Raw genomic sequence first — 25,862 nt, 5'->3', positions numbered from 1 at the left:
CTGGTTTAGGCTAGGATTACATCATCCAACAACCCGCCTCTGTAAATGAGAAGAACAAGTTTGCTCAAGCAATACAGTTGCTTGATGGCTTGCTCCTTGCTGTACCCACAGCACAAACACAGCTCCACCTGGGGAGGTGGACCTGCTCCTCTGCAACCTGAATGTGTCATGGAGAAGCACAGAGTACGTTTTTTTTTTTTTTCCTGTCTATTAGGTAGGCTCTATATATTAAAGGTTGAAAACAGAGGGCAAGTAGAGACAATTGAAGAAAGGAAGAAGGAGCTGTAAAACTGGAGGAGCTTTAGGGCACAAGAGATAAAACAGAGGAGGCAAGGAGAAAAGGCGCAGTAGGAGACCAAGTGCAAACGGGGCAGGAAGGCAGCGCAGAGAAGCACAGGACAAGCGGGATTCCTGGAAACTCCACCAGCTCCAGTGGAAGCAATGCCAGATCACATGTAACCGCACTATAAAACAGATGAGATAAATTCATTCATCTGAGTCATCATAAAAGTACAATCACTGCAGTAACAGAAAAATAGCAAAGAATCCAAGCTAGATGACTGCACAGTGCCCCATCCTCAAAAGTTCAAAACTGTGTTTAGTATGCACAGCTTCGTTTTGGATGGATTTCTGAAGTTACTTTCCATTTGTAACTAAAGCAGTTCTTGGCACTGCATTACATAATGAGCTTCTCCATTCTTACAGTTTTAAAATTATTTGCAAATATTTATAAAGTGATTTAAACCAGAACTGTAACCTGTTCCTCTTTTTTTGTTTCTTTTCTAAAAAACAGCCAGAGTTCATTCCATTAGCACAGAGTGCTTCCAAGAACTGGCATAAAGTAGGAAAGCACCTTCAGTTCTTATTTCCCCCACCACAGTCATGCAACTCATCAAGAAGGGTATTATTAATATTTCCCACTGAGCCAAAAGTGCATGGAAACGCTGTTTTTTCCAAATGGTCCACAAAGTTTCTAATGGCCAAAGAGACCTTCTGGGAAGTAACAGGACTGCCAAAGACAGATGTATGTGCATTTTTGTGGAAAATGTGGAGAAGAAAAAAAAAGGAAAGAAAAAAAAAAGAGAAGAATCTGATGTTGAGGGAGACGAATCTCAAGGACCACTGGTTAAAAAACATGAGATATTGCCATCAAGGGGCTCATGACTGGTAATCTAACACTCACCACATGGCGAAGGACTGAGCTGAGATTGCTAACTTTTGAAACACGCTCAGGCTTCTTACTTTTGCAGAAGACGTTACACCAAAGAGCACCAGAAGGCTGACAATGTAGATATGCTATGTACAGCATCAGAAATACCAGCTAAAAAGAAATGACATAATTTCTCTTAAACCATCCTGATTCAGAGCAGAATGAGTTCACAGAGACAAGTCGGAGAAGCGGCAGATCTGATCAAAGTTACCTGTCAGCACAAGAAACAACTCTGTGCCTGATTAACACAGGACATCAAACATTGATAATGTCAGCAGCCACTGCAGAATCAGTAAGGGTGAAGGACAAAACTAACTGGATTTAAAGGGTTCTCTGTGGCACCCACTAATGACTGGTGAATGTGCATTCAACAACTTGCTCTTCACCTGGAACCCTGAAGTTGCACAAAAGCCTTGACTGTGTTCTGGACTTCACTTCTACCATAACCAGAATCGCCTCGTCTTCAGAGACAGGTTATGCCAGCACAAAGTCAGGCCAACACTGGTGCAAAAAACCAAGTAACATGGAGTATCCCACTTTTCCCTGGAATATGCACCTGTAAAGGATTTTCAGTAGGACAGCAGCCACAAACACCAGTACCTTTCACGCCAGGTCTCAACATCCACTTTCCTCCCCGCAATGCTAATGCCTGGAATTTACTTCTGAATAAACAGACAGTACACCAAAAAAGGGTTAAGTCTCACTTTTACAAGTTAGCTATGCATATTCAAATTAAAATAGACATCCTAATTCTCCAAAGACAAACCATCACATACTTGCTTCAGGATCCCAGGAGCCTGTTCTCTATGTCTGTCTGCTGGTGCTCCTACCTGCGATTCTTTTTTGCTGTATTATCATCATCATCATCTATGGACTTGGTATTCCAAACATACCAGCCGCCCACAATTGAAGGGCTTCTTTGCTTTACAAATTATAATTGCGCTGAATGCACTACTGGTTCTGTCACGTAAAGAGGAATGAAAGAAAAAAATCAAGCAGCTTATTTTAACTTGACAGAGTTGAACCTAGGTGAAAAGCTAAGTCAGTAACCCACGGAACCCACTAATTAATTACCATATAGATGTATGTATCCAATTTAATGGAGATCAAAATTAAAAAAAAAAAAAAAGTAACCCATTATTCACCACCACAGTTTCAATTACAGCTGGGGGAATTATTCCAATTAATGTATTCTCTGTGGCCTGGCTCACACCCAAAAGAAAAAAGCTTACTGGGAAGAAGCTCAGAAGCAAAATTTGGCTTGAAAACTGGAGCCAGACACCTCTTTTGAAGTCTTCCCTCAAAAAATCAAACCAAAAAACCACCAGCAACAAAAAAAGTCTCCAAAGGCATGGTTCTTCCCTTTTGAAGATTACTGCTCTTTTCTAGAGTAGGACATTAACAATTGTATCTAGCCATTCTTTCATTAAGCTGTACTCAGCATTAATTGATTAACCTTTGTAATACTTCACGCACTGGTGCCATATGATGTCAATCAGAATTCCAAACTAAATTCACTTAAGTAGAAAAAGAAGATTTCTTACCTGTACATTTTTACCTCGTATCTGTGGGCTCCCACTGCTGAAGATAATGTATCCATCTAACAAGTTTTGTTTTTTTGTTTGTTTGGTTTTTTAAACTCCTAAGACATTTAATATTACCACATGGGAAAGAACATGCAAGGAAAAACTTGTCTAATCTGTGAATGGTTACATGCCACTTCTCTTTAGTCAGCTTCCATAAGAGCTTGGGGTAGATACTTGGAACAACAGGGAAGACAAAATATATCTGATAACAAGAAACATCAATAACATGCAAGAAGAAGTTGCATTTAAAATATAAGAGTGGCATAGCATTCCAGAGGCATGCAAAGGACCAGAAAATATTATAGTTTTAAATATAGAGAGGTTATTTTTCACATTATGACAACTTGGGTCCAAACCCAACAATTTTCAATCCAAACAAACAGTAACTATATCCAATAGCTATTGATATGAATACCCACCCAAAACAGAGAAAGAGACAAGCTATTGCTTATGCAATACGTCAACACAAGGACATGCAAATATTAGCCATTGTTACCATATACTGAAGTTGGTGCACACTTGGGCTGGAAGTGGGGTATACTTTTTTAGAATAGTATGACACAAGTGATTCACGTTACTTAAAAACCTCTTCCACCTTGGAGCAACTAGCAAACGGAACAGCGGCATTTATCTGCATCCTCCTTTTACTCTGAAACCTTTCATTCACGTGGTCCAGGTGGTCGACACCACTATCCAGGACAGTGCATCCTGCACTCTTGCTGTTTTACACACTTTTCCACTTGTTAAAAAAAAGGCAACGAGTTTTAAAAAATACCAAAGGAACACAAAAATTCCCAGTTCCTAGTGTATATGAAGAGCTGAGAGTTACTTTAGCAACACACCTTTCACAGCTTATCAGTATAAATTTATTAACAAGTTTCCATTTAAAAATGAGTCATCCCATCCCACTGCAGTAAGAAAACAGAACTCATCAGATTCAGATTCTGGAGACTGTACAGGTTTTGTTTACCTCTAAATTATTGAATTCAACTAGTTTAAGACCAAGAAGGAATGAAAGCACTTACAGGAATTTAGTGGTTTTGCTGAGTAAATTGATAGACCTAATCCAAAAGAAGTGTGATCCCTTTTCTAGTTTTTCATTTATAATTTAGGCAAAATCTGGCTCATTTTTATAAGTAAAACTGTATAGTGGTATTTTGAAAGTGTTTCAACTTTGTTATAACAGAAGTTATCGCTCTAAGTGTGGAAGATTTCTGCTTCCTCATATTGAAACCATTAAACCAGGCAGTGAGCTTTACAATATAAGAAAGCTCCAATAAAGGCTTGGAAGAACAGCTGTAAACTTTTAAAGATTTCATATAAATTCATGAGACAAAAATATCTGAACAGAGAACAATAAACAGCATCATTCAAGAGTGAGACTTTACAGTCCATTCACATAGTCCATATTCATGTTCATTACTGAACCGCGCATCTAGCACCTCACCTCTCCGCTCCCCAAAAGTAAAGGGGCTTTCACAACACAGCAGGACAAAGTGAGTTTACTTGGCATGTTCTTGGTTCAGTCGTAGCCTAATCCCTCAACAATTTGACCCCATCTAATGTGTGGCTACCCTCAATCCTACATCAGGTCAGCCGTGGCTACTTGGTACCCAGCTGTGCAGTGTTTTGCTGATAGAAACACCAAGCCAGCTGAACACCACACAGCTGCATTAAGTATTTCTGCTGTTTTTTTTTGTTTCTGCTGTATTTCTCTGCAAGACCCTAGGGCAGAGACTCAGCACTGTGCCACAGGTTCATGTTTCTTCCAATCTGGAGCTGGCTAGCAGCTGCCTGGCTTGGGACCTGAGTAGAAGCTTGCCTGCATTTATCTACAAATTAGCATAAACCTTGAAGCTTTCCAATGTGTTTAGCCAAATAACCACCATCGGTAACAGCAGCGTGGCAGCGTAGGTGCTTGTGCAAAGAGCAGCAGCTCTCAGTTGGCACAAGGTTATACACCAATCTCAAGTGGCTGGTGGGACACAGGGCTCCCCACCCTTGGAAAACGTCTCCACACTCATGCAATTTTAAAAGACTGAACAGCACAAAAGCTGGGATCAAGGACTACACTGTAGATATTTATGAAGAACAGAGGCTCTTCAGTGATTACACAGTCAAGACAACTGGAAGAGGGAGCTCATCAACAAGCTCCTGGAGCTAAAAGTGAAAAACATGGATCTCAAATTCCTGCCCCTGCACAGAAAGCACAGCAACTGCTGTGGATTCAGACAACTCACTCACATTCCTATGTAAACACCAGAAAGGCAAGAAAACATTAACAGCTGTGCAGAAATAATACTTTACAGCACAATTTATGCACCTATACAAACCAGATATGATGAGAAAAGCCAGACTGAATACTATAAAGAAAAATCACCACTTCTACACCATCAGAAATAATTTCAGCCTTTAATGAAAACTGCAGGTGAAGAAACTCAGATCACCAAAACTCCTCTCATCTTAAAAGGAAGTCCACACCCCCAACACCAACCTTTGACAAAGAGGCTTTAAGTAGTTCAAAAAAAATAAGGGTGAGGTTTTGTTAGGAGACAGAAAGGTACGTATAAAATAGGAAAATAAAATTAAACTCTCGGTCTATTGCCCCTTTATTAAGCAGTTAGCACTGTTAATGCTTAGGCCCAATCCAGCAAATGAGGTCAAAAAGGCAGCGAAGCTTGCAGAAACTTATCTTAATTAGTAAAGACTGGGAAGAACTATTAACGAGCCTGTTAGAGGGAGAGCACGTTGATTACATACAGTGTGGGCAAAAACAAGATGAGGCTTGTTTAAAAAAACCCAAACAAAACAACCTCAAGCTAGTTCTTCACATTACTGGCTCATAAATTAACTGCTTCCAAAAAAAATACTTCAACAATTCACACCTCAGTACACAGAAGTTGTTTACAGAGGATAAGGTAACAACAAAAAAAAAGATAAATCCATTAAAATATAAAGCATATGGTTAAAACTTCACTTAGATGTCTATTTCATTTAGTGTTACGCTATTGAGACTAGCAAGGAACTAACAGTGCTTGTTAAAACGGGCTAAGAAAAAAAGTCATCAACAGGACAGCAAGAGGCATACAAAGGCTTCTGGAACAAGAAATATGGGGAACATCCCAGAAAAACGAACAAGGTGCATGAAAGAGTAATTCCAGTAATCAGTTTACTGAAAAGGAGAACCATTCCCATATATCATTTTCCCCAATACTACAAAGAGCCAATGAGAGTGAAAAGCAATTCACTCAAATCTGAAAATGCTCATACAACATATAGTTGACTTTCTGAACATCGTTGCCATACTCAGGGTACATGCTTAGATTGACCTAAAGAAAGAACTAGGTATTAGAAGGCAAAAAACTACATTCTCTGCAGAATTCACTTATGAAGTTTAAGAAGCAGTGCACTGTGGATTCCTTCTGTAGGTAGATCATAAACAACTGATACTTCTCACCAACTTCCTGAGGAAAGCTATACTCTTAGCAGACAGTCATGGGTAGGTGCTCTTCAGGGTAATGCATGACCATTCTGGATTGTTCTGAATCACTGCTTTCCTTCATTATGCTGGACTAAGCAGAAGTGTCACCACCCAATTTTTAGTAATGCACATACAAAAAAATACAGTTGTTGATTCAAATACAGTTGTAAATTCAGATAACCTTACAGAAACAAGATTTCAGGAGCGGCGGGAAAATAATCTGTGTGTGGAACTTCAAAAATTGTACTTGCCTTTCAGGTCTGAGCAAGGCTGCAACTCACTGGCAGATGTACCCATGCAGTCTCCTGGCAGTAGTATGATTTACACCAAAGCAACTCAGTGACGGTGTCTGCTTTGCCTACACTGGAGTTCTGCACAGAGAGAGTTGTACTACCACAGGGTGAAATACAGAATAGCTAGCGAACATGTTTTAATAGGAAAGAGGTACCTCGAAACAGCTCCATCTTGCAGTTTTCATTAAAGCTGTCAACAGACTTATCACAGAAACAAGCAACTTGGAGCTCATTAGACACTGCCTCATATCCAGCTGTCCTCTGCAGTCACAGAAGTTTTCTTTTTAGGTCACATAAATTTCAAGACCAACTCTATCATATTGTTATTCACTCTATTTCACCTTGCTAAAGCAACACCAGGACTACCACCCAAGGATAAATCCAGTACTCCGTCATCACATAATACCTTTTTTATTACAATATCCAAAAAAACTGAGTATGCAAGATTTTGAGATCTCAAGATCCCTTCTTCAATTTCAGGAATGTGCCACCTAAAGACTGTATATTTAAACTATAAAGGAGTTTAAATGTAAAGAAAAGAGAAAAATCCATTTTCTTCATAAACATTCTGTGTGTCTCTTCCTACCAACCACACCATCCTCTGTAAAACCCGAAGATTTCTTTCTGTAAAACAAATATATATATAGTGTTGGTAGCCCGCCCCACCCCATCCCAAGATCAGTTTTTATTAATCTTTTGTATTAGTGTCAACAATCAGCTACAGATACATATTACTTTGAGAATTAAATACATAATCGTTTAATTCAAACAAGCAGAAGGGCAAGAGGAAAAAGCATTATGTGGATGGCACATTTGGTTGTAGATTACCAAAACATTCAGCCTTTACAATTCAATGATTCTTTCTCTAGTAATCAACTTTCAAATAAAATTTCTCTTTGTTGCAATTACAGACCAAAATACACTAGATAGTTTTCTCTTACTACAATCTTACCATAGTAGTTTAAGAAGTACTATTACAAAATGCTTTTAATTAGTGTACTCTTTACAAAGAGTCAGAGAGGCAATGTAATAGCAGAGTACAGTGTAAAGAGTGCTTCTAGGAACTAGGAGGTTTTGTAATATACTACTCGGTAAGCGATATAGCTACAGAACTCACAGCCACGACTGTTACGTCTGTTCTCTCTCACTTAAGTAGCTGCAGCTTCAGTGCATTCAAACTGTGCCCGATGTCTCTGAAGGGAGAGTTCTGCCTGCGTGAGCAATCTGAGCAGATTAACACTGCTTTGAATTGAAAACGCCCCTCCTTGATCAGAGCTGACTATGTAAACGTACACAGGAGAGGGGAGTTAACTCAGCCGGGAAGGTGAGTGCTCGACACGGCCACCCAAGGGAAACTCTCAACCTGAAGGGAGGTGGTCGGAGATTAACAGAACTGGAACACGAAGAAGAGGCAAACAAACAAAAAAAAAAAAGGACAAACAGCAACCAACAGAGCAAACACTTTAGAAAGAGCCTATTCCTTAAGTCTGCTTCAGATATTGCTCTGCTCTATAAAAGTGAATTTAGGACCTAAGGCTTGTAAGTTATTGGAGGCCCAGGCGGCCAAGTCCATCTTCAACGTCACTGAAGTGCTTTCACAAGATATAGCTTTTCCCCGTGTTCACTGGTGAAGATGGGAGCCTTTTTGTAGTGTTCCACCAACTCATCCATAGTATTAAAGCGCCGCTGCCCAATACAATAGACATTGTCCACGAGCTGCACCTTGAAATGTTTGTTCTTCCCCGACGCCTTTAGAGATACCGAGAAGTCGCTGGGCTGTTGAGAAGAATTAGAAAAGAAAAAAAAAAAAAGAATTACATAAAAGTGAACAAAATGAAGGTGTAATTTTGTGGTTTCAGGAACAAACTGTGTCATATAGTTGACGGTAATTTATGCTAGTCTTTGTTCCACTCGGTGCTTTAGCTACTTAAGAAACCCAATAGTCTATTATTCAATAAATAATTGCCATCATTATTAACGTGCACAGTTAAGTCAGTTAAGTGAAAGCTCCCCAGATGCACAGTCTGAAGTTGCCAATTACATGACTAAATTGCAAATATTATCTTAGTTACTCCATCTAGAAGCACGAGAATGTCAAGGAGAAGGGAAAAACTTTCATCATGTACAGTTTCCTCACTAAAGAGCCCTGGAGAAAGCAATTATGGCAATGTTGCTTGGGTGAAATGAAGAAAATTTCTTGTATTACTTTTTTTTTTTTTTTTAGAGCAATGACCACTAGAGGGCTGTTCTTGCTTTGCATTGCAAAAGACAAAAACACATTCACCTTTTATCTTCATTACCACATGTATGGGGAATAATATCTACTATTGAGTACGCCTTTTTTGTAAAAAAAAAAAAAAAAGATAAAGGTATAGGATAAAAACACAGTATAAATCTCACCATCAAACCACTGCCTGCAAAAGGCAAGATTTGAGCACTAATTAAGTTATTCAGCACAGAACAATTTCACGTCATAAATCTCTTCATCTTGGCAATTGTTTGCTTTAACGAAGAGAGTCAAACAGCCAGGATGAAACCACTCTGCCTTCTGCACCACGTGCTGCCGTAGGAGGGCAGAAAGGACACAGAGACCCTCTCTTCCAGCTGAACACGTCCATGTCCAGCCATCACTGCTGCTGGCTGGCCGTAGGGATGGGAGTACGGGCTTTCCCCATGAGAGGTGGCTGGAGGCGGTGTCCCCAGCCAGCAGGAAAATGAAATAATAAACAATAGAAAGCACACGCCAAAGTCTGTCGATGGAGATAAGTAATGCCTGATGAGACTCTGGAGGTCCTGCTGCAGGGTCTCTGCCCACCGAAGGCATGGCTTCAGGCAGAAACCACTGAAGGCACGTGCCGATTTGTCTCCTGCAGTCCTTCCGTCCTCCCCCACACCATGCTGCTGCTTCGGTCAGGCCAGCGCTGCAAACCTGAACTCATCCATGCTAAAAAAAAACCCAGAAGGGACTATCTGGTTCACGGCATCGCTTTACCAACAGCCCCAAGCGCAGCTGCAGCGCAGCAAAGGCCGGAGCAGGGGGGAAGCGGGAGCCCGCAGACGTTACTGCTGTCACCAGATTCAGTTCATGAAACCACAGCCTCCGGAGTCCTCTGCGCTGCCTTTGGCGGGTCAGGTACACACTTGAGTGCGTAACCCAAGTACGCTGAAGGACAGCATTTTCGCAGGCACGCTCTTTTTTTCCCTGAAATTACGTGGGTCTCTGCCCCACAAATCCCTCACATTGTCTATCCCCAAAATCTCATCTTTCATCTCCCCTTCACCTGTTTTAGTACCGATGCCTGCTCTGCCTGCCCTTCCTACTCCATCTGCCCTGCCCAGAGTAAAAAAAGCTCCTGCTGTGCCTGTTGACCTGGCTCTGGCCCAACTCCCCAGGCTTGCACCTCAGCTTTGGGCAGTAGCAATTCCCCTCCCGTGGTGCTCCAGGCAGCAGCTAGCTCCCCACACCTCTGGATGAACCCTCTTCTATCTCAAGCCACTACATTCCAGATGCACAAGCACTGCTTCTTTAAAAGTTATTTTACATAACATCCATAGGAGAACAAATTCTTCAGTCTCTAACCTGGTGCCACCAGGCCCTGGCTGGGTCAGTGCAGGCTCCAGCAGGATGGCAGCTTCAGGCATTGAGTTGTTCCAAATCCTCTGGTTCAAAATAGAATCATTTTTTGTTGGCAAAGACCTTTAAGATGATGGAGTCCAACCATTAACCTAGCACTGTCAAGTTCACCACTAAACCATGTCCCTAAGAACACGTCTCAAACACACGCAACACCCCTCGCCCTGTGACTGCCAAGAGGAGAACACTGGGGAGGTGGGGGAGGAAGGGAAAGAAATGTCTAACAGCATATCTTTGGGGTTTCCAGCGTTCCACCCAAGATACATTTCGTGCCCTGTCATCTATCCCTAGCTCCAAGTTTGAAAACTGCTATTTTAAGCCAGCTAGTTCTGATATTAAATCCCGGCCCTCAGGAGCACCACGAACAAGCCAGCGCAGAGTTCACACCAAGAACTGACCTGTGTTCAACACCTGCCCTATGGGGTTAAAGATAATCTGGTTGTATCAACACCATGCAGTGCTTAAGATGCCAAGTACAGCGTGGACAAACCCGCTGGCAACCATAACCACACAGGCCAAGGACCTGTTGCGATGGACATTTCTGTGGCTTTAAGCAGCAGCCATTAAACGGTAACAAAGCTCTGCAGAAGCTCTGGGACAACTGGCTCATGGAGGAGAAATTCAGGGCACGGGCTGTGGGCAGCGTGTTGATGGCTCTGCTCTAAACACAGGTCACCAGGCAGGTCCATAGGGTCTCTGCAAGGAGAGCACTGAGGGGAGCACTTAGCTGCTTAGGGTTCAAAAAACATGATCATGTCTTGCTGACTAAGCTCTGCTGCTCCCATGGGCGATGCCTACACCAAACAAAAAACAGTAACCAAAGGGTCCTCCTTTAAAATAGAACTTACAAATGGGATGTTCATCACCTGAACCAAACACTTTTTTTTTCGTTGTTTGAACAGGAAAAGATGTTACAACAAAGGTTTAAAAATATGTGAAATAATCACTTTGTGCTCAAAAAAATCCTCAATGTTTTCTGACAATGCACAGTTATTTGCAGCATCTCAAAATTATATCTGCTAAGAACCATTATCTTTAGACCAGAAAGGATGTGCTAATGACACACAGAGAGGTGCTGGAATAGGTCTTAGATCTCTGATCTACTGTCCTGTGTCCCAGGCACTCGCCAGACTTAGATCTTTGTGAGGGGGTCTACACAATACATTAAATACTCTTCCTGCCATTTTAATTGTAACTTTAATGGATGAACATTCTCCTGAACTATTGTCCACTCTTCCCGGCCTTGGAGCTGCTGTTGATGCATAAATAGAAGACATCATTATCGCTTACGTTCTCCAGAATATATGTTACAAAGTTTATTCTTTTCGTGATCTAATTAAAAAAAAGTGGAAAGGCTGATCTAACTCTTTTGAGAGCCATCATCCGGTGCAAAGAGATGGAAGAGGTTGAACAGCTGTTGCAAAAATCCTGAAACCCTTTACTGGCCTCAGCGTAGCAACTTCTACAGGACACAAGAATAAACAGCAAAATGAACTGGACTTGCATTTGTTTTTATTTTGGTAATCTCCTGCTCTAACAAACATGCAAAATGGTTAAAAAGACTACTTTAAAAAAACTCTCTAGATAAACTACTGCTTTTAACATTACCATTTCAAAGTATGCTGGTTCGATACAGCTTGAATTGGTTCCCTGCTGTCCGCCTTGGATTTGCTCCAAGTCTGTTTATTTTATTTACTGTTTAAGTAATTTTGTTTCAACTGTTGGCCAATTTCTCTCCCTTCTCCCTCTTAAATTAATTGCTACATTTGGATGTTTGCACACTAACTTTTCAAGGAATAAAAGCCTCGTGTACACCAAATAAAGACACATCAGAAGTATGCCTTAATCCCTGAAATCTATAGAGGAGCTGATGATTCTGCAACAGAATTACAGAGCATAGCTTCGTGGCAGGGAACCTGTGAATATTTCTATATGGTTATAATTGGGAAGACCTAAACCTGCAGTTAAATCCATTCCTAAATCAGAAAATTGAAGATTAGCTGTTACGCATCTGCAGCTCTTCAGTCCAGGTGTAGTATTTCTTTGAAATGTTTCAGATTATTTTAACTCCTGCTTATGACTAAGATCCCCATACATTAGGTGATGCCTACAGCACGTGGAAGACAACAGGCAGGAAGATGTTCCTTTAATTTTACATCTTTGGTCAGGAACCTCACTGTCTTTTCAAAAAAATGATGGAAAACTTTATCATGAAGACAAGGTATAAAGAAATATAAGGGAAAACACGTGAAACTGGGAAGAAAGTTCCCTCTTTACTATCTCAATTTGAGAATGAAACAAGATAATTTTATCATAAATTACAATGCTGGGAAAAAACAACTCCCTCCGAAAGACTTTTATTGATTCTGTAACTTCCCCAACCCTGACTTCCAATCCAGTTCTACCTGGCAATACCGTTCCTCCATGGAAGATACTCTCATTCTTCAGACTATTCTAGACTCTCGGAGCTCCCATCTGTGCGCCTGCTCCAGAGCCACCCAACTGCTTCCATTTCCATACCCAGGTTTTTCCCTCACTCCTCCTCCTACTCAGTCACTCATCCAAAAACACCCAAGTTGTAGCACAAAGGTCTAAAGTCAGGCTGGAAAGAACCATGTGGGAGGGTTAAAAATTCCCTTTTCTACCCTTCCCACCTCATTTAGATATAAACAAATACCCTTCCTCTCTATGTAATGCTCACTATGTTCCAAAATCAACGTTACACAGGTCAGAAACATGAAACAGCTCCACTGATTTCAAATGCAGCTCTAATAAGATTTCTATTCTTTCATGTAAAATAAACCACTAGGATATTTCCTTAAGCCTGTTTTTAAAGATAAACTTTCTCTTCCTCTCTGCTGTACTCATCAATCACAGCACATGAACATGACAAACGCTTCAGTTTTTGAACAGTTGCCACATTTCATTGCTTCTATCCAACACTTGCAGGATTAAAACCCCCAGGAAAATAAATATGAGACACTCTGAACACTGTGGAATTAGCACCTCAGAAAGCTTCCTTGCTCTCAACCTGTGTGCCTCCTCCTTCTGCTGTCACTACTGCTGGACAAAGAGCACAGAAGCTCAACGTGATCTCAGTGGATCGACACAAACCCAGCCTCCCCTACAAGTGTCACTATCATCTTAATGCATCTACAGTATTCGATATCATCTTAATACAATACCCTGCAACCCCATTCAGGGTCAGTTACTATAATATGATAGCTGTCACTCTATTGGCAGAAGGTAGCCATCGCTTTCTAGTGAATAACTGGCTCCTGGAATGGTCCAAAAAATTGCATAACTCATTCCTGCTAACAAGCAGAACTGGTTTGAGAAAAATAACATTTGCTTCATGCAAAGACATCGTAGGGCTATGAAGCAGTGGTGTTTGTCTAATCACCAGATTTGCACCCTTTCGCAGTGGAGCGCAAGGGGGCTGCCAGCCCTGCCAGAAAATCCCTTTTGAAGCCTGAGGGTGTCTGCAGTGGAGGATCTGCTCAGAAGCCAGAGCTGTGCTGGGGTTGTCCTCCCTCATCACCGGCCAAAACCCATTGCTGCTTCCCGTTAGCCACAGCACTACCAAGCATGCTTGTTTCCCAGGGTGAATCTAAATAAAAACCCCTCTTAGCTTCCAAATTTGCTTCTCTCTCCAGTGGAATCTTGGATCTTCAAAGCATGACGATGACCTACCCAACCCAGGGCAACGGTGTCAGCCAAGGCTTGTTTCTCTTGTGTTAGGTACTACACAAAAAGAACAAAAATCTGACTGCTAAACAGCCCGTAATTCAAAAAGGATAAGAAATGGCTCTACAGAGACTGCATAGATTAAATCTGCGTTATTTGTTATCAACTGAGCAGCCTGCAACAGAAAGAACAAATCAAGTAGTATTTTTAACTAGGTATGTTCCACTTTAGTCTCTTACCATCTCCAAAACTAAGGTGACATTACCTAGGGCAGAGTTGGCAAAAATGTTATGAATAGGTAACTGTGCCTCTTACATAAATTATGCGCTTAAATGGCTCAAAAATACAGTTCCAATAATAGTATTTCGTAATTAATGAAGATAATCAGATTCCCAGCTACCTAACAGAGCTTGTCTCAGGATATTCTCCACCACAGCAGCATCCCTTAGATCTAAGTGTAACTGAGGAGAATATTTTTGGCTAAAGGAATCTAGCTGTGAGACAAACATCTGGTAAGTTAAATCTAGGAAAACATTGTAAAATCTTGCATCTACTAAAATTTGAAATGGAAAAACATGACAGTCCCACCAAGTGAATACAGAACAATACAAACCTTCAGCTATCCAAGGAGAGCTTTTCATAGCTCAGTAACAAGAGCAAAGTCAAAGAAATCTAAGCAAAACTTCTACACAGATGACTTTCTGTAACTATGGTGATGCAAGGCTATAGAAAACCCTAAAACGGGTCACAAAATCAGGCACAGGATTAGCAGGATAACTACCAGTTTCATCTATGGGCCCTTCAAGCACCCACAGCTTTAATGGGTGGGTTTGTAACATGATGTACTGGGAAGTGCTGGTGTGGGGGAACAATGAGCAAACCTGAGAACCGACAACTTTGCTCTGTTCAGTCTGGTCTCTCTGATCAAGATCTTTCACTCCCATTGTGCAGACGCTCCCGGGGACTTTTAGCCACAGCATGAACAGCCTCTGTAGTCAGGCATGTAAAATACAGCAACTGTCAAGAATTTAAGAGCTATTTCTAAAATCTTTCTTTGTTCCATACACAATAAGCTTGAAATAGATCTTCTGTGATCTTTTTCTCAATGCTATCAAGTATGCCAGTTCATGTATTACATCACTTCTGGCGCTTCAGGACAAAAAATTATAGCAAACCAGCAATCCCCAATGCTTTTACAATTCACAGGCATAAACAAATTATATAATGGTTTGATATATAAAGATTAGGGCAGACAAAACTTTGAGATGTAGTAAAAGATTTCTTTAAATCTAATAAAAACTAAAACTCTCAAGTAGTACTCAGACAAAGGCTGTAGTTTGGAATGTAAACGTCTCCTTTCTCATTGCTCACTCCCCACTCCCCAGATACAGGATCTGCGAGACTAGATCAAGATTAGGAAAAGAAAAAACTATAAGTTCCTCAATTCAGCACACTTTTTTTTTGTGCATGTGCAAAAAAACAGTGTAATATGAATTGAGCAAATTTTCTAGGATTCCATCAGTGTTAGATGCTGGAAACAACTGGAAGACCACATTCTAAATGAATTTCTTTGTGCTCCACAAGCAACAATTTCCCCAGAAACAATGCGGGCAGCAAATTTGAAACTGCTTTGAATATAAGTGTGTTTAGTGTTGTGATTCATATTAAATTAAAAGGTTACTGTATCCTTTAAAGGAAATTCGTTTACTCAAGAGGTAGACAATTAGGAGCAAAGAAACGAGCCATAGCACAGTGGTCACTGGGACATGGCGTGTACTGAGAAATGGCTGCGCATTTTTGTATTCTAAGCAATCTATTAATTTTCAAACCATCCTTCTGGCACTTTCCCAAAAGACAGAAGGAACTTAATAGCTACCGTCTCAGGATAACCCAAAATGCAGCATCCAGACCTAAAAGTGAGCTTCTCCCTGCTGGATGGACACACCAAGGGTACAGCCCATCCAGTGCACACACCCGCCTGCCCCTGTCACACAGGGTGCTACCTTGACAAGACAACTGAACTACCGTAATTTCAAGATTACCATAATCTTCTAGTGGCTTCCTACATTTTAGAAGACTCTGTGCCCCACCTCAGTCTTTTCTTCTGTTCACTAAACAAACTTGATTCCTCTCAGCCTCTCTAAGTCAGTCATGTTTTCTAAATGTCTATTTTTCTTCCTGTTCTCCTCTCGTTTATTTTTATTTGATCTCTATTCTTCTGCTCTAGTTTATTTGCGTTTGCCTTCATTTTGTGATTATGGTTAACTAAGAGCAGAAATAGGAACTCAAAGACACAGCTTCAAAGAAAGGGTAGTTTGACAGCTATCAGGTCTTCTGCAAAACAAATTTATCATGGAAAGACGCCTGAAATTTAACCACACAATACTGTATCCAGAACCAAATATTCTGGACTATTACAGACTGATATTTTGTCCATAATGTTACATATCATGTAAGAATTTCAGGGAATACCAAGAGTCCTAACTTCAATAATAATTATAAACTACTAATGCTTTCAAAAATTCAGAATGCAAAGTTTGATTTGTAGTTATTAAGTCCAATAGAATTAACAATTTCCTTGTCTTTCAACTGTTTTTCTGCTGTCACTACAAGACACTGTTCACCTCCCTTGCCAAGAATCAACACGCCAGCCGATCCCAAGTTTTAGTATCATTATATTAAAAATGGAAGCTCTGTTAATTCAGAAGTTGGATTCTGCTCATCTAGAGAGCTGACTTTTGGTTTATTAAAGAGCTGCCTTAGGCAAGTTTTATTCTAAAGAGATTTAGTACGCATTGCCTAATGAATCTGCCTCAATACTACCTCATATTTTAAGTACGTTCTAGGACCTCTTCTGAGTAGCTGAAATTCTAACTTAGGAAGAACAGAAATCAGCAAATGAAAACCTGAAACATGCTCCCAAAATAAGTACTGGGAGATAAAAAGATATTTACTTCCAGATTTGAGCTCAAGCTTAATTCTCCTCCTTACTTGAAGCAAATTCTTTGTTTTCCAGCATGCGGTCATGCCAAAACCTACTACTCACTAATTACTGAAATAGTTTACACGAGGAATCATATATGGGAACAGTTTTCTCCCAATTTATAGACAATTATGATAAAGAATATCACGTTCTAACCAGAAGTGACATATGTAATCAATACGGTCTTTAGAAGACATTAAAGTCAAGTAATCTTTTAGAAACCATATTATGGCTCAAACTATACAGAGTTGACACTGCTTTAGTTTTTATGTACAACCTATGTTGTACACCTGGACAGCCCACAACAGAGGCACGGTGACACCTGATTCAAAAATGGCACAGACAGATGTCCACAGCTGTATAAGGTCTACTTATTTTAGTAGTACTGTATGCCTAAATTAGAAGGCTGAGCTAATATATTATTTTTTTGTTGTTGTTGGGAAGCAACAAAATACTTAGCTGGAGACATCTACTAAACAACAACATGTCTTCAAGGAATGGCCCTACAGTTGAAACAATAAATGCAGAAAGTCTTAATCACAAATTCGTATTTTTTTGGTAGCTTTTGAAAGATGTATTAGGGAATTATTAAAATCTGTCACCTTTTAAAAAAATCACAGTCAATGGATAATTAAATTTTGAGTGCTTTAACTATGAATTCTCTAGCCTCAGCATAAAGGCCTTTCAGTGTAATTTTAAACCTGAACTATCAGAATTACAATGACCCCTAATCAGCACTACTCATATCCCTCCGATGTCATCAAGGCTCAACTTACAAAGCATATGAGCTGCTGACGTGACCCTCTCTGTTGTGTATCATAATCTTAAAAACTGGATATATAATAACTTTACCTTATTGCAACCTAAATAATGTAAGTAGAGCAGAAATACATTAAAATGGGATTTTAACCAATAGTTTAGAGAACCTATCTTACTACTCAATTAAAGACAGAACAAACCTGACCAATGCAAAGATACTATTTGAAATCAGCTTTAAAATCAATGACCAAATTTGCAATTCAAAAGAAATACTTATCTTGTAGCACTGTAAATTTGAGGAGGATTGCATAGGAGCAACACTTGAAATTCAAATTGAAGCCTGAAACACTTAGTGGCTTGTCCACTAATTAAGAAACCCTGGATAACACAGTCCACAGCTGTTAAATTTCTGTGCAAATGTCACTGCATTTCAGCAACAGACCGATTCTCACAAGCAGTCAGTGCATTGGTTGTTAGCGTTGAAGCGTTGCTTGCTTCTTTAAGGGTGAGGAGCCCTTTACTACAGACAGAGAAGCTATTAACTGTCACGCTTGCTAACCCAAGCGTGGGGTGTATTACAAAGCCTGCAGGGCTAAGTACCACTTACCGAAGATTCACTGTCTCTAACAAGGAAGTCTCCTTCCACTCCCCTCTCATTCAGGGCACATTCTGCTTGGTGCCGGGTAACATTCCCGTAATACCACTCTCTTCCAGCAAACCGTCCTGTCGAAGATGGTCCTGTGTAGCTTATCTGAGGCGGATGGGAAGTGTTAATGGTAGGACCATCGCTAACGATTACTACATAGTTTTTAGGAACGAGACCAATTTGCCCTCGGGAATTTTTACATTTCCACCACTCTGGATCATTTTCTGGCTTTTCAATGACTTCCATCGTTTCCCCTTTTTCAAAATTGAGCTCTTCTTCTGTGACGGAGCTGAAGGGATATAGTGTCTGAACAATGTGGAGTACTTTGGTGCCCTGGCCGTTACTCATGGAAGCGCCTTTCCTCAAGCTGAGGAAACTGGGTGAATCTGCTGTGGCCTCCTCAACCTCCTCTACCACATAGTTCGAAGGAAACCAGCCAATCTGTCCATTGTAGCTCCCTCTCCACCAGCCGTCGCTGCACTTCTCCATGACGATCACTCGGGACCCTTTAACCAGGGACAGCTCATCCTCCCTCTCTGCGACGTAGGCGAATTTCACGTAGGCTGGAATGTTCAGATCGTAAATCCGGTCGGCGCTGCTGCCGTTAGACGGGTATTCGGCGTCCGTGCTGGGAGTGGGCGAGGCGTCTCGCGCGCTCGTCTTTCTCTTGGTTTTTCCCAAACCTGTCAAAGAGAGAAACGTAAAGCGGTCACTTGGAATGCTCGTCCCCAGACTGAAACCGCTGGATTTGGCGACACGCTCCCCTGTTAATTTAACAACACTACATAGCCAAGAAATAGCAACATCATTAAGAGATTATCTTTAACATCCAGCTGATGCACCATTAAGTAAGGAGCAATTTGCGTTATAATGGCTCTTTTCCCTTCCCAGAAGTACAAGAGTTTTAACACACTTAAAAACAGTAGTTTCTTTGCTATGAGAGCAGCTAATCACTTGGAACGGTTGCATAGCTTTCTGTTATGTCTTTTAAAAATCCAGCCAAATGATCACGCCTTTTAATTTCAGTGATGACTTTAATTTGGCTCAAGCAAAACATGAAGGAAAATCTACAAAAATAAACTAGCATGGCAATAAAAGCTTAAGTTTCCCTGCAGATTACATTTTGCTCTCTTCATTCTTCAGTCAGTCCCCAGGCAGCCACAGCTGTAACTCCTTCCAACTTCAAGCCTCCTTCTGAAATCCACACCTCTTTCATCTACATTTCATCACGTATGCTAAGAGTGTAAACCTGACCGAGAGGAAGACCATTTGCATATGTCCGTTCCCCTATAATATGTAAATTCTGATGTACAGTCATGGCGTTAATTATAGCATGAAATAAAATGTAGAGAAGAAACAACATCATCATTAAATGCATAACTTTTTTTTTTTGTTTCTTCATTAAAGGAACCATGCTAATGTCTGCTTAAATATGGAAGAAAAACTGTCCAACACACTTGGTGTATTTTTCAAACCGTTGCAGCAAGGACCGCTTAAGCTTATATATAAACAGAAAGATAAAGTGAACAAGTAGCCCTCTCTTGTGAAATTCACTTATAAAAGTTCTGAAGAGAAAACAAAAGATGAAGCCTCAATATTGCACAAACCAAGCAACACCCAAAATGTCATGCAGGAGACAGAAAGTAAAAACCAACACGGAGATAGGAGCTTTTCTACTTATCTCCATGCTCCCAGAGCCTCACTGGCAGGCGAGAGATTCACTTGAGACAAACTGAGTACATGCTGATTATGGCAGATCGGATGGGAAAAAATAAATAGGACTTTGCTTTTGTTTTTTCAAATAATCTGATAGAAGGAGACACATGCAATTTCATTTTTAACAATTTGAGACTATTTAATCTGGTCACTCCACTGCTAAAAAGTGCATTGATTTTTTTAATATATATACACACATGTATGTACCTGCATATATAACTAATATCTTCAAAGCTCTTTGGTCAGCGCAGAACTCCGCGGTTTATTGTACAGGATGATCTGTACAGCACAGAAAAACAGTGCACACATGACCACGCAGAGACTGCTAACTAGAAGGGTTAAATACATGAATTAATATGGTCTCAAAGTCTCAGAAGACGGCAGAAAATTCCAATGATCCTAAAGTGTTTCCTGACCTTCCACAGCAGCTCCTTGCTTCCTGCTGGAGCCTGTTTACATCCGAATGTCATTCAAACGACATCATTTCAGTGGCTGCGCTTTTGGGCAAAATGAGGGAGAGCAGCTTATTGTACTTGGGTAGACAATCGCAGGAAGAGAGTGTCCAAGCAAGCACTAATCGGAAGCTGGCCAGGCTCTGATCTCTGCCAAGACTGGAAATTTTCATCAGTTTAGAGATAATTTTCAACCAAAAGATAAGGATGTATCAGAACTAAGGAGCACTGAAGTAAGGTGATATAAATAAACAGAACTTAAGGGTGGTTCTGTTAGGAAAGCGGGGAAATTGCTTGTTATAACTTCATGGAAAACAAGCAACTGTATTTCAAGAGATTGACTCTACATAAAGCCCTATACTGAGATTGAACCTTCCAAATTAAAACCTTAGGTTTTGATGTGCTTTACAATGGAGATATGCAGCACTACTTCTGGGAATTACAGCAGAACAACTAATAAAATAAAAAACCAAGAGACGATGAAGTACCTGGCCAGGTGAAAACTAGTTGAAAATCAGAGCACAGAGATAACTGTGAGATATGGGGACGTTCTGTGATAAAAGAATGCCACAAACTGATCTAGAGAAAAAAAAAATATCGACAAACAGGTGAAAGAAACATATTTCTTAAAAAATTCTGAAGTCTGATAAAGGTGTCTAAACATTTAGCAAAAGATTATCACCCAAGCACTTTCTTTCACCTGGAGTTTCGTAAGTTGCATTCTTTTCCCACAAACATTTCAATGCTGCATCTGACATTTTAAATGTTCCTTTCTATCCTCCCCATTCAACACAAACAACGACAACATAGGAAAAAAAAAAAAAAAGCAGAAACTTCACTTTTTTTCTTTATCAATAAAGGTAGTTGGAGCTCTTAAGCTTAATATTTAATGTAACCAAACATTTTGAGGCTGATAGCAGGGTAATGATTAGCCTTTTGCAACAGCAACGATGTGCACCAAGGATTGCGTTTCCATCTGGATTGACCCAGGTTAACTACGCAGAGACCCATGTGCAGCCAAGCACTGCAAAGGGCATGCACAACATTAGCTAACACTCATTTTTTCTGTGGGATTATAACATTCATAGCTGTGTCTATGACAGAAGAAGAAACAAGTTGTTCCATGAGCAGAACGAAGGAAATCTGTTCCTGTTTTTCTCCTTACACCTCCTGCCACACCACTCCTCCTCTGCCTCCACCATCTCCTGCGGGATCCACGATAAGTCCCCTCATCATACGACTGTCTTCACACCTCCAGGTCCTTCTCATACCTTCAGCTCCCCACTGCAATCTCCAACCTGCCCTCAAAGTTTACTCCATCTCCCCCGGTGCTGCCCTCCCTACCTTCGCTGGGCTGGGCTGGGCTGAGCAAAGAGCTGGGATTGCTCAGGCTTCTCCTCCAGTGGGGGACACCAGCAATGACCCTCCCAGGCACCGAGTCAGAGAAAACTAGTTAATCTTTGCCAGTCTGTCAAGTTTGCTTAAAATTGGCTGAGTTATCAAGGGTGGACAGATGGATGGACAATGACAGCTGACTGTGACAGCATGACTAATGTAAGCTTCATTTCCTTAGGAAACAAGTCTAAAAATACAATTGAGTAGGATAGTTGGCCACAGCTAAGCAAGAATAAAGTTAGGATGATTATAAACTTTGTATGCATCTATGACAAAAATCACAATTCCATTTAAAAAAAGTACAGTCTTCACGAGTCATCTCTGGAAGAGCAAACACTGGCACAACTTGCTACTAACAGAAACATTCATTTACTACTATTTGTAAGAGCATCCCTATTCTTATGTCCAAATGCAATGAAACCCACGCAAGGAAATTCACGGAAAATAAGACATCCAACCACTTTGGGAGTCACATTTGGAAGAGTCAAATACATTTGTGATTGCAGTCATAATTTTGGCATTTTTATTGTCTTTGTTTTAATGAAAACTTACGTACTAGTGAAATACAACTGTATTTTCCCATTCTGACTCATTGGTTAGAGTTCACCTGACGCCATAATCCTTTAATACAACTAGTCACTGTAAGATGAAACCTCAAGCAATGGGTTAGTTTTTTCAATCAAGGGGAAAAGAGTGGGAGCAAAAGCATTGCAAAGCAGCAGAAAGCCTGATTTATGTTATGGTGTCTTGTAGGAAATAACACTGCTCACAATCCACAGCTGACCCATACTAAACTAGTTTATTTTTATTCTTACAAACAATTCACCAAATGATGCAAGTAGGTTTAATTTTTAGGTGGATATATATGTTGCCAAGATATAAAGAAATGGTTAGCATCATTTCCAGAGAAGGGATCCACTGCAAATCCTCCTTCCCTCTGCAGTGAAAGAAATCCTCTGGCCCTGAGGCTGGCCCTAAGGAGACTCGGAAAGTGCTTCTCTCATTACTTCACGCCCCTTTCCTTGCCTTGCTCAGTTACGGCTCTAGAGAATAGCTTGTTTTGCGAGCAGCGGGCAGAAGGAAGACCCGTTTCCTATGAAATTGCTTCCTGTCTCTTAAGTCCCCATTGTGCAAACCCCAGCGTCGCACCCTTTCGTTACCAGCTCGTCCCCATGACAGCCTTCCCCTTGCACCCGCAGGTCCTCCAGCTGCCACCTCCAGTGCCCTCTCCCTGCAGCACTTCCAGCCTTCCCCACCTTGTGCTCCTTAACCTCCCCCCGAGGAAGCAAATGCTCTCCCCAACCCAAACCTTGAAGTGGTGGCATTTCCCCCTGCTCACTCCCCTTTGGCCCGATGCTGCGACAGTGACAGTTCCCACTCCTGGCCCAGCGCTGGGCTGCCTGCCAGCCAGCACAGATGCCCCGACTGCTCGGCCTTCTCCTGCCAAAACCCAAAGAGGGATTCGTCTCTCCTTCTTCTGCCTCCAGTGAAGGCACCGAAACAAGGCTGCGCAGCCATGATCTTTATGAAAATTGCTGCTGAAAATAAATAAGTTTTATTACCTTTAAAACTTTATCCTACTTTATCAAATACACACAGAACACTTGTATAGAAAGTGATTTTTTTTGCCACTAGCCAAGGTTTATATTCCATTTGCTAATTATGATTTATATTACACAGTACCTTTACTAGAAAAAGCCCATTTACAAACCAGATATATTTTCCCAATTTTAGGAAGACTATTTGATGAGTACATGCTCCTGCAAGCTGGTGTCCTTGCTTGAAACTGATGAGTGACCACATTTTGTATTTTAACTGCTTTTGCTCATCCCCAGAGGTGCAAGAAGAGATTCGCTGACGTGGCTGTATAAGGTACCTCCACAGACTTATCTGTACTCTCACATTTATTTTATTAAGTTATATTTTAGAATAACAGGCCCTAAACACTGAAGATATTTGCAGTCAAATTGTCTAGCATCCAGCTCCCAAGACTGCTCCCTAAATTTATTACATCCTGTATGTAACTTAACTATAAATAGACTAAATACAGTTGCATTTGTTTTCCAAAGAAATTCTGATACCTACTGATTTTTCCATTTTCCCATCTTCTGTATAGAAAAAAAAGGTCAGTCAATACCCAAAGCCGATTTCTGAATAATAGCTGGCAAGTGAAACTCGTGTCATCTCAAATCTCTCAACCCATGTTTTCTAAAACCTTCTCTGATTTTAATACATGAATCATGAGCAAAAATATTTTCTGTAGCTTACCCACGCATCAAATCAAATTCACAGGACAAAAAAAGCCTTTCAGAAAAAAAGTAAATACAAGAAAACTCTATTGCTTTAAGAAATCATGAAGGCAACACTAACCGATTTCCAAAACAGAATTCCTCAATCCAGAACTCAATGAAAGAGATTGTGCCACTGAATATGCCAGATACAACTGCTTAAGAAGCCTACAACCACCTTTTATTAAAATATCAAAAGCAATTAAGGAAGGATTCCTCCCCTCTCCAGTAAGTGACCTTTAAGCTATGAAAACCACTGCAAAACCAACAACAAAAGTGCCTCAATACAGCTGGGTTATTAGAAACTATTTCCTCTTAAAGGGATGACATTTCTACTAAATGGTGTCCTTCAAATATCTTGCAGCACTTTTGGGGTAGCTAGTTTTAAGTCTAAATATACAGCTGGAAATATAATAACAAATGCTGCTGAGTAATGCTGTTACCTTCCCTCTCCCCATGGCAACTAGAAAATCAACTTTTAATATATTTTATTGCTGTATTTACATATCTTAATAGACTCTTTTTCAAAACAAGTCAGAACTTATTTTTGTATCATGCGTTCAATCTTTTATGTTTGAAATTAGTTTCCCATCAGTTATTATACATGACAAAGCTGTAAATCAGCAAGAAATTAAATCAAGTATGATAAGGGTCATCAAATAGGTACCTTGAATTAATAGTACATCAACTACTGCCAGCTACTTTCCTTCATAGTCTATTTACGAATATAATAAGATTTTTCACAATTAAAGACATATATTATGCAGTATCACCTAGTAATAGAATCATAGAAGGGTTTGGGTTGGAAGGGACTTTCAAAGGCCATCTAGTCCAACTCCCCTGCAATGAGGAGGGACTTAATGAGTGTCTGCAGCTAGATCAGGTTGCTCAGAGCCCCGTCCAGCCTGGCCTGGAATGTCTCCAGGGATGGGGCATCCACCACCTCTCTGGGCAACCTGGGCCAGTGTTTCACCACCCTCAGTGTAAAAAATTTCTTCCTCATGTCTAATCTGAATCTCCCCTCTTCTAGTTTAAAACTATTACCCCTTGTCCTGTCATAACAGGCCCTGCTAAAAAGTCTGTCCCCATCCTTCCTATAGGCCCCTTTTCAAGTACTGAAAGGCCACAATAAGGTCCCCCTGGAGCTTTCTCTTCTCCAGGCTGAACAACCCCAACTCTCAGCCTGTCCTCACAGCAGAGCTGTTCCAGCCCTCTGATCATTTTTGTGGCCTCCTCTGGCCCCTCTCCAGCACGTCCATGTCTTTCCTGTTCTGAGGGCTCCAGAGCTGGACACAGTGCTCCAGGTGGGGCCTCACCGGAGCGGAGTACATGGAATGATTTTAGCGAGATGAACGCCACACCAGGCTGATTTTGATGGGTCAGCAGGAGCACAAGGCTGTGGTTCTGCTGAGCACATGGTAACAGCCTCACGCAACTTCCCAGTTTGCCCTCGATGGCAGCGGCTTTCAGCACGATGCTCAACTTCAGCCCTTGAGTTCATGGCTGTTTGGCATCGAACTGCCTAATATATAAAAATGAAGGTATTGAAAAAGAGGAGGAAAAAGGGAGAAAATTCTGGGAGATGGTTCCTTCAGTTTCTGCCTTAAATATTATCCATGCTGCCACAACTGTCAGGCAGGCTGTCAAAGTACAGGTTTAAACATAACATGAATGAGTATTATTTGAAAATTTATTTATAGAGAAAAAGAATTTTAAAAGAGTTTTTCATTGA

General features: G+C 40.7%; 1 protein-coding gene across 2 annotated transcripts in view; it reads right to left on the bottom strand.

Annotated features, from left to right (window-relative positions):
* Positions 1-6,965: 6,965 nt before the first annotated feature.
* The window catches only part of NCK2 (NCK adaptor protein 2), an 88,345-nt gene continuing 69,448 nt past the window's right edge, over positions 6,966-25,862 (bottom strand). For both annotated transcript variants that reach the window (XM_065646568.1, XM_065646578.1), the window contains 2 exons: positions 18,241-18,962; positions 6,966-8,346 (listed from right to left, as the gene is read on the bottom strand). In XM_065646568.1, coding sequence (XP_065502640.1) covers positions 8,152-8,346; positions 18,241-18,962 — 917 coding nt within the window. In that variant the 3' untranslated portion in view covers positions 6,966-8,151. The remainder of the gene's footprint in view (positions 8,347-18,240; positions 18,963-25,862) is intronic.

The sequence above is a fragment of the Caloenas nicobarica genome, chromosome 1, assembly GCF_036013445.1.
Source record: "Caloenas nicobarica isolate bCalNic1 chromosome 1, bCalNic1.hap1, whole genome shotgun sequence".
Lineage (NCBI taxonomy): Eukaryota > Metazoa > Chordata > Aves > Columbiformes > Columbidae > Caloenas > Caloenas nicobarica.
This window is presented reverse-complemented; position numbering and strand designations above follow the sequence as displayed.